The sequence below is a fragment of the Lynx canadensis genome, chromosome D1 (genome assembly GCF_007474595.2).
Source record: "Lynx canadensis isolate LIC74 chromosome D1, mLynCan4.pri.v2, whole genome shotgun sequence".
NCBI lineage: Eukaryota > Metazoa > Chordata > Mammalia > Carnivora > Felidae > Lynx > Lynx canadensis.
Window position 1 is genome coordinate 45987065 of NC_044312.2, and position 10047 is coordinate 45997111.

The following is a 10047-nucleotide window of genomic DNA, read 5'->3' on the forward strand; positions in this document are numbered from 1 at the left end:
GAGCCGGGAAGCCGGGCGGGGCGCTCCGGGAGGGAGGGAAGGGGGGGAGGGGGGAGAGGGAGCGCGGCGGGCGGGGGCCTGACCCTGCCAGCGGCAGAACGGCCCCGCCCCTCGCTGCCCCCGGCGCCCGCCCATTGGAGAGGCGCGCTGTCCGTCCCGCCCCGCCACCGCCCAGCGAACCTCCAGCGCCGCGGAGGGCTCGGGCGGTGAGAGCGGCGCGGCGCTGGGTGCTGGCGGGATTCGTTGAGACGCAGAGCGGACGCCGCCGGCGCCGGGTTGGGGGCTCGCAGCCTGCAGCCATGACCCTCGCAGTCTGTCCTTCGGCCCCGGCCACGGGCGTCTAATATCCCACACCGTCGCGCGCAGCTGCCAGAGAGCCGGCCGCTGCCCCTTCGTCGCCCTTGGCGCTTTATCACACTCCCTTTCCCGGAGCTGGGAGCAGCGCGGGCAGCCGGCGCCCCCGTGCAAACTGGGGGTGTCTGCTGGACCAGCCCCCGCCGCCGCCGCCGCCGCCCCCGGCTCTGGCCATGGCCTGGCGGGGCTCAGTGCCGAGCGTCCTGGGGGCGCCCGGGGGCGTCGATCTCAGTCTGCGGCTGCTGCTGCTGCTGCTGCTGTTGCTGCTGCTCCCGGGGCCAGCGCGAGGCTTCGGGGACGAAGAGGAGCGGCGCTGCGACCCCATCCGCATCTCCATGTGCCAGAACCTGGGCTACAACGTGACCAAGATGCCCAACCTGGTGGGGCACGAGCTGCAGACAGACGCCGAGCTGCAGCTGACAACTTTCACGCCGCTCATCCAGTACGGCTGCTCCAGCCAGCTGCAGGTGGGCGCCCCCACCCCCACCCCTGGCGGGACAGGGACCCCTTGGGCAGGGACGCCTCAAACTAACTCCGTGGAGCCCTTGCCAAGCCAAGCCCCCTGCCCCCTTCCTAGGCAGAAGGATATAACTATCCTGGAAAAGTGATTTCCATCCCCACCCCCACTTTTGTGTCCCTTCTCAGGGACTGAAAGCCAAAACGTTGTGTAAGTCATCTGGCCTGCGAAAGAACCCACTCTTACACCCCGCCCTTCCGTTTTTCTCCCCTGTTCACCCGTGTCTGGCCAAGCCCCTAACCCCAGTGGAGCTGAGGGGGTTATCTTTGCCAAGGATTCTGGCCGCCGCTGCTCGGTGGGCGAGTCCCCAGCAGGACAGCCAGCTGAAACTAAGACTTGGAAGGAAGGAGAGATAAGGAGACGGGAACTTCTCCTCCCTCACGACCTCCATTCTCCCCCATATTTTTGGGTGGGAGAGTAAATGAAACACCACTGCCCCATTTTCTGCGGAGTGGCCCCTCCTCGCGTCATCCCGCATGACTTTGGAGGTCATGCTGGATGGAATGCTTGGGTGGCTTGAGACGTTCTGATCTTTAGGGTTGAGGGCAGGTTTAGGACTTAGACGGCAGGAAACACTCCCCGCTTGGGAAAAAGGTGACGGAGTGGTCAAACACCAGGAAGGTAATTTATATAATGGAGGATTCTTTTTTTCAGTCATTAAAATTTTTAAAGCTTATGTAATGGTAGAGAAAATGTTCATCCTACAATAAATGAAGAAATAATTTGCATATACAGTGTGATTATAATCTGAACAAAAACAACAACCAATTCATTTTTCTTTTTTTAAGGAACTGAAAGAGAATTCTTAACAGTGTTAGCACTAGGGAAAAAAAAAGTGTTAGCACTGGTTGTGCTTTGGTTGGTGAGGCTGAGTGATTTTTATAAATTTAGAAAAGAGAGAACTTGGGGGAAAAAATAGAGGGTAGTTTTCCAGGCTGAAAACTTCAGAAATCGGTGGTTCTGGTTGTAACTTCTGAGAGATAAGAAACAGGCAGACAGCTTCCTCACTAGGTGCATGTTTTTACATAGGTCACTTTAAAAGTTGGATTGTGGTTTCAGAAAGATGGTTGGGATTAGACCTGTTGCTGCTGAAATGTCCCTTTGGAGCTTTCAGAACTTTAGAACTAGGTTATAAAAGCTTAAGAAACGATCCTCTAGCTCTCAGTTTGGAAACAGCACATATCCTGACATCAGTGGCAATTTCGTTGGAGAAACAGCTTTTGCAGGGATATATATTTTTAATTACATGTATCCTGGGGAAGCAGCCAAGCTGTTTTGAAGGACAGGACTGGATCCCTTTACATGCTGGAAAATAGTTACTTGTAACTCTAGACTTCATAGACAACATCTGTAAGGAGCCAAGCAGACTGTTTATCAATGCTGGAGGAATTGAGGACAGCAACTGGGCTCTCCCCTGCTGGTGTTGCAGTTTCAGGGACTTAACATTTATATTTTCCTATTGTGCTTCATTATTATGCATTGGGGAAACCTGGCCAAACAAACCCCTGGTGACCAGAGACCTCAACCTGCATCCTATCCTTGGGTCTCACAGTGTCTCAATTAGGACATTTTCTCTTTCAGTATGGGAACTGATTAAAAATTAATTTTAGGGGATCAAGTAGAGAAAAGACAGTATATTAACAGGAGAAAAGCTGGATCTACATATTTTTTACATTTATTTTTATGGTGATAAAGAAACGAGGATGAAAATAAATCTCCCCATCGCTGAAATGACTCAGTCATTTGATTAGTCTGTTCGGCTCTTTCAAACAGGGAGTCTCAAAGTCAATTTTTAAGGTTTATTTTCTTAAGCGTTTTCAAAAAGGAATTATGTAACTCTTCAGGTCCTTTTTATGTATGTATTTATTTCTGTTCTCCTGGATTTGTGACAAGGATTGCTAGAACCAAAAGAAGAAATGTGTACAAGCCATGGATTTTTAGGCACCCCAGTTTGAGGTCAGAGTAAACAGAGTCCCTATGGCTGGTTTAAAAGTAGATAGATACTTTGCCTGGAAGCATTCACCTCCGCTTCGTGCAAGCAGTTGGTCAGACTTCCAAGTCATTGTTTTCTTTGTTCATTTCATTACTTTTCCAGTTCTTCCTTTGTTCGGTGTATGTGCCAATGTGCACAGAGAAGATCAACATCCCCATCGGCCCATGTGGCGGCATGTGTCTTTCGGTCAAGAGGCGCTGTGAACCTGTCCTGAAGGAATTTGGCTTTGCCTGGCCAGAGAGCCTGAACTGCAGCAAATTCCCACCCCAGAATGACCACAACCACATGTGCATGGAAGGGCCGGGTGATGAAGAGGTGCCATTACCTCACAAGACCCCCATTCAGCCTGGAGAAGAGTGCCACTCCGTAGGAACCAACTCGGATCAGTACATCTGGGTGAAAAGGAGTTTGAACTGTGTTCTCAAGTGTGGCTATGATGCTGGCTTATATAGTCGCTCGGCCAAGGAGTTCACAGACATCTGGATGGCCGTGTGGGCCAGCCTGTGCTTCATCTCCACTGCCTTCACAGTGCTGACCTTCCTGATCGATTCTTCCAGGTTTTCCTACCCTGAGCGCCCCATCATATTTCTCAGTATGTGCTATAATATTTATAGCATTGCTTATATTGTCAGGCTGACTGTAGGCCGGGAAAGGATATCCTGTGATTTTGAAGAGGCAGCAGAACCTGTTCTCATCCAAGAAGGACTTAAGAACACAGGATGTGCAATCATTTTCTTGCTGATGTACTTTTTCGGAATGGCTAGTTCCATCTGGTGGGTTATCCTGACACTTACTTGGTTTTTAGCGGCAGGACTCAAGTGGGGTCATGAAGCCATTGAAATGCACAGCTCTTATTTCCACATTGCCGCCTGGGCCATCCCTGCAGTGAAAACCATTGTCATCTTGATCATGAGACTGGTGGACGCTGATGAACTCACCGGCCTGTGCTATGTGGGAAACCAAAACCTCGATGCCCTCACAGGCTTTGTGGTGGCCCCCCTCTTCACTTACTTGGTGATAGGAACTTTGTTCATCGCTGCAGGTTTAGTGGCCTTGTTCAAAATTCGGTCCAATCTTCAAAAGGATGGGACAAAGACAGACAAGCTGGAAAGGCTGATGGTCAAGATTGGGGTCTTCTCTGTCTTGTACACGGTTCCTGCCACCTGTGTGATCGCCTGTTATTTCTATGAAATCTCCAACTGGGCGCTCTTCCGGTATTCTGCAGATGACTCCAATACGGCAGTCGAAATGTTGAAAATTTTTATGTCTTTGCTGGTGGGCATCACTTCAGGCATGTGGATTTGGTCTGCCAAAACTCTTCACACGTGGCAGAAGTGTTCTAACAGATTGGTGAATTCTGGGAAGGTGAAGAGAGAGAAGCGAGGAAACGGGTGGGTGAAGCCTGGGAAAGGCAATGAAACTGTGGTATAAGGCTACCCAGCCTCCATACTTTCCAAATGTTGAAGGTGGGAATGCTAGCATTTTGGTGCAAAATGCGACGAAAAGTTTCATGCAGTGAATCTCAGTATGAACCAACTGGCAACACTTAAGTGACCCCTTAAGCCACCGCCACCTGCCCCCCCCAACTCCCCAGCAATCATAAAAGTAATGATTTTGCTGCAGACTTTGGAATGATCCAAAATGGAAAAGCCAGTTAGAGGCTTTCAAAGCTGTGAAAAATCAAAACATTGATCACTTTAGCAGGTCGCAGCTTGGAGCGTGGAGGTCCTGCCTAGATTCCAGGAGGGTCCAGGGCGATGCTGCTTTTCCCTGCAGAGTGGGATTTGAGCTGTGAGTAGATAACTTGCAGGGAGAAAGATGAACTTTTTTAACCCTTAAAATCTTAAATACTAACTGGGTCTGTCAGATAGCAAAGCAATCTATAAACACTGGAAACACTGGGTTCAGAGAAGTGTTACAAGAGTTTTATAGTTTGGCTGATCTAACATAAACATTTTCTGTGGTGCGCTGTCTGCTGTTTAGAATTTTGTGGATTGCTCTCCCAAGAGGTGGTGTCAGAATCTTTCAGTGCCTTTGTCATAAAACAGAATTGTTTGAAAAAACAAGAGTACTGTGCAAACACACGTAAGGTATCCAGTGGATTTTTCTTCTCTCTCTTCCTCTTAAATTTCAACATCCCTGTTCTAGGCTGCTGCTGTTTTCTTCATTTTACATTAATGACTCAAAATAGGTATTTTTATAGGAATTTTTGCACTGCAGCATGTCTAATGAGGGGAAAAGTAAGGTTGATTCACTTTCTGACAATCATTTAATTCAGAGGAAAATGAGATTTACCAAGTCGACTTACCTTACCGACCCCAGAGACCTATTGCATTGAGCAATGGGGACTTAATATATTTTACTTTGTGTGATTGCATCTATGCAGACGCCAGTCTGGAAGAGCTAAAATGTTAAGGTTCTTGGCAACTTTGCATTCACACAGATTAGCTGTGTAATTTGTGTGTGTCAGTTACAATTAAAAGCACATTCTTGGACCATGACATAATAGTATACTCAACTGACTTTAAAACTATGATCAGCTTGCATTCTCAGAATGATAGTGCCTTTCTTTCCTTTACCATAAGAATGTTATCGGAGTCTAGTCTACTACCACAGTGAAGACTTTTTCTGTTTCGTAGAGAGAACTTAGGACAGCTAATCCAACTAGTTGGTGCATAATTGTTTCCTAGTAATTGGCAAAGGCTCCTTGTAAGCTTTCATTGGAGGCAATGTGGCCTGGAGTATTTATATGGTGCTTAATGAATCTCCAGAATGCCAGCCAGGAGCTTGATTGGTTAGTAAGGAATAAAGTGTAGACCATATGAAATGAACTGCAAACTCGTAGCAGCACAGGTCTTAATTGCCTTTTGCAGAGGTATCCAGAGCTTTTAAAATTTATGCTTTATGTTCCTCACAATGGGGTACCCCCTAGCAGCCTCTCAAAAGTTGCAATTCTTTTAAAATTGTAACTGGACTTTCTTTTAACCTGCCTCAGGCCTTCTAATCACCAGATCTCTGGGACAAATTGTTGACAATGTCACAGGCTGCTCTCCTTGTAGCTCATACCTATCTTTGCTTCAACAACTACTTTGCAATGACTCATTTATTTATTCATACCCCACCCCCTCCCTCTAAAAACAGGTAGGAAATCTTTTATCATATTTCTTTCTGGGAAAACATTTCCAGGGACTTAAAATCCCAAATAGGTGGTCAAATTCTGGAAGTAAGCATGCCCTTTTTTGTTTTTGTAAGCTTTATGCCCATGGTTCCCAGGGTTTGACATTTTCCTTTCTTCTTTCCTCTGTTTCTGGGGGCTCTTGAGCGGAGTCTGAGGCAAAGATGCATATAAGATCTGTTGTGTATTTTGGATGGGAAAGTCTTGGGGCTTTGAAGACAGATGCTAAATGGGCACGGGTGGCCCCTGGCATGTGTGCTGAGCCTGAGTACCTTGGCTGGACTCTGGGTCAGGGTTCTAGGAGCATGAGAAATGATCCCCAGAAGGACCGGTTGAACTCCATCTGAGACTGAGTCGCCTAGGAAATATAAAATGTGAACTCCGTGTGCTGCTTGCAGACAGTTCCCATAGCTAGCCAGGGCCCTGGAGCATGCGTCCCCGGGCGGAGCCTGCCCTTACTCACGCTCCACTCCAGTGTCTTGGGAGTTGTGCTGAGACTCTGGCCCAGGAAAGGGAAGAAGGAGGGTGCAGCAGGGCACTGGCCTGACTGCTAGGTTATAGGGGTTTGTAATGCAATTTTGTTTGGAATGTTTCCGCGATTGTGTGCCCAAGGCAGCACCTAGCAGAGGGCCAGGCACAGAGTAGGTGCTCAATATTTGTGAACAATGAAATAATAATAAGAGTACGTGGGGGAAACTATACACCCGAGTTCTGGAGCCGTGGCCTGACAACTTTCTGGGTTTTAACCGATCTCTTCTACAAATCTCTTGCCTTCTCAGGGGAAAGTCTATTTGATCCGAAGTGGCTGTTGGTGCCGACGGGATTAGTAGCCCTGGCAATGTCACAGGGCTGCTGCGGGCCTTTCCTTTCACATTCCAGACAATGGAGAGTGTTTATGGTTTCAGGAAAGGAGCTTTGTGGCTGAGGAGTCAGTTACCTTATTACCTTGACGCGACTCCATCACCTTTTAAGTTGGTATTTGTTTAAAAAAAAAAAAAAAAGTCAACTATTAGCACACTTACCGCGTGCCAACCACGTGTAGAGCCTTGTGTTAGGCACCAAAGGGGACGTCGTGCAGTATAAGCTCTGTCCTTCCAAATGACGTGGACTGAGGATTCTGGGTCTGCTGACTTGCTGTTGGTTTTTTGGGAAGGAGCATGGGCCTCTGAATTGTCATCTGTTTCACTGTGTCCATCCCATAAACCTCTGCAAGTCAGTAACAGGGGTTTGACAGAAATCATCAGCCCTATTTCATGACAATCTCTGTGGGAATCCCCTCAGAAGGCTATGAACATTGGCTTAAAACAGACATGAGCTCCCACACCTAATGAGACTGCGGGGACAGGCACTTCATGGCTTGGGGGTTCCATGTAATGAATACAGGTGAATTTGAGGACATCTTGCTAGGGAAAAGGTTAGGGCTGTTTTTCTTTGATATCTAGAATAAGTAGGTGTGATTGTAGCTTCCTACCTCACCAGAAGTCAACTTCCTCTTCCTGCAGGAAGCTACAGTCACACTTCTGGAGATTTTATTCTACAGAGCCCAAGGGCACCACTGTCCACCCTCCACTCTGGCAAACTCCTCTTTATCTTCCTTCATAAAGGCCACACCTCAGGGCAGAGGAACATGGGGTAGGGTGGAACTGACCTGAACCATCTGGTTGAGCTACTTGGTTGATTCATATCCTTTTTCCTCCACGGAGACCCGTTTCCTGATCTCTGAGACTGCTTCTGAGCTGGCAGCTTGCTCAGGGTCCTGAAACCGGAGAAGGGGTGATACTTTTTATTTCCCTGAGAAGATCTCTGATTTTCCTCTCCCCAGTCACTCCGTCGCCTACACCCCCAAATCAGGGAAACTTCTGTGTTTAGGTTCTGAATTGTGACTTTACCAGCACTCTGAACTCTCCTCTCTCATCCCCCCTCAGCCTCCTGGTCACTGAATTCAGGGCTTACTGTGTTAGGAACCAAGCTGGGACCTGAGGACACAGAGGAGCTTGGTAATCTCAGCCCTGGAGGGCAGACTTAATTTAAGAAGATGTCACCAGGCTAGTGCAGTCTTTGTTTCCTGGTGAGGTGGCCACAGAAGCAGTTAGGGAGGAGAGCCACAGAACAGACTTTGGAAAGGAGCCCCCAAGATCAAGCTACATCCTGAATTTCATTCTGTGATGGGAGAGATTGGAGGGAGTTGCTTTTCCAGCCAATTATGTCGAGTCACTGGACTCTAACGGTTCCTTGTGTTCTTTTATTGTATTTGGGTTCAGAGTCCTCATCTAGGTTTGTATAATGTTTGGCAGAGGACCCGGGTTATCATTTTTCCTCTGGGTCTAGGTCATAGATCTTGGAAACTCCTAGAAGAGTATTTTGCTCCTACCAAGGATCAGATACCAGAGTGTTAAATAATGGATTTTGTTTTACTGTGGCCTGGTCAGAGCTCTCTGCCTCTGCCTCTTGCCATGCACATGCACAGTAACGGCATACTGGCTATCACCAAGAGGGAAGTGAACCCTGACCCTCCCCAACAGGCCTCTTCCCCTTGGTGAGGCCACTTGCCCTGTAGCAACCTGTTCCTATTTTCCCTTATTTCCCTTCTTCTTGGCACCAGCAAATTCCCAGTATTTGCCCAGGTGGTTTATGGAGAGCCTGTTTGAGGTCTTCTATGAGCCATGTCCTCCAGGCTTTTGTGGCTCCCTGATCTCCTGCAACATTCAGTATATGACCACTGTCATCTCAGAAGGCTTCTGAGAAGAGGGGCAGGAGCACCTCTGCCCCCCGAAGCCTGGTCCATCTTCTCCCCCAGGATGTGCACCTCTCCACATCCTGCTCATGGGCTCAGGCCCCAACTTGGTTGTGTGTTTTGGGAGGGGGAGGCTGCTCTCCAGCACTCTCCCAGTGGGGCATCTAAGTGGTTCTGAATTTTTTCCTACCTCACAGGGATGTTGTGAGACTTTCGAAGGTCTCAAGATGAAAGGCCCCTTGAGCTCTTTGTAGGAAAGGTGAAGTAAACGTCAGGTGTGCTTCTTTGTGACAAGGTGAAATGGGACTCAGCATCTTGTGCAGCAGTCAGGCTGGTGCTCTGTGACCTGTCCTTGGATCCCCATGCCACCCTGCAGCTCCTTCCACCTTGAGGCCAGCCTGGGGGGGCTCTCAGATGTTCGACATAGAGGTACCAGGCAAACCCCTGCTACACATGCCCTAACAAATTGCTGAACGTCAAAGGAAATGGACCCTGCTTTTAAGGATGTACAAATGTATGTCTGCATTGATGTCTGTACTGTAAATTTCTAATTTATCACTGTACAAAAAAATAAACTTTGCTATTTAATTTTTGTATTAAAGGAAAATAAAGTTTTGTTTATTAACTAGTCTGTGATTTGGCATATTTCTGGGGGTGTATGATAGCCTCCAGGAAGCACACATTCCCAGCAGTGAGAAATAGAGAATTTGGTTTGCAGGACAGATTGAGAGCCTTTCTGAGAGCCTCTTTGTTTCTTTTTTGCTGGTGCTATTTTTCGCCTCTGGGATTTCTCCTGGGTCAGCAAACCCCCAAGGTCCAAGGTCAACGGAATTTATCACTACTGTGGTCATAAGTACCACTCAAATGGTCACATGACACTCTGGACGTAACTGTAGTTCCCAAGCTGTCATCCCATGACACTACTTTTTGGCATTTCCAATATGTGTGACCATTTTTAATACACTTTCCAAGCACCTTTGACTTAATCTGGTGGCCTGAAAAAGTTTTTCCTATTACCACTAGACCTTTATGATTCTTTAAAAGGGGTAAAAGGACTTCTTTTTTCCCTTTTCTTTTTTTTTTTTTTTTTTTTGATTTCCATTTAAAAAATATATATATATAGTCCTGGTCACACAATGGTTGTTTTTGTGTAATAGATATGGGAGTATGTCATATCAGTCAATCACGAGAATGACTCCTTTCAGTTAACTTTATAAATTGTGTGGTCTGTGTCTCCAGATCGAGAAAAGTCATCAGACAAAGCAAATTCAAAG

At 47.4% G+C, this 10047-nt stretch overlaps 1 protein-coding gene across 1 annotated transcript; it reads left to right on the forward strand.

The window, feature by feature from the left end:
• Positions 1-222: 222 nt before the first annotated feature.
• FZD4 (frizzled class receptor 4) lies at positions 223-9398 on the forward strand. Its single transcript, XM_030331442.2, has 2 exons — positions 223-821; positions 2967-9398. The coding sequence occupies exons 1-2, from the start codon at positions 528-530 to the stop codon at positions 4293-4295; spliced, it is 1623 nt and encodes a 540-aa protein (XP_030187302.1). The 5' UTR covers positions 223-527; the 3' UTR covers positions 4296-9398.
• The last annotated feature ends 649 nt before the right edge of the window (positions 9399-10047 follow it).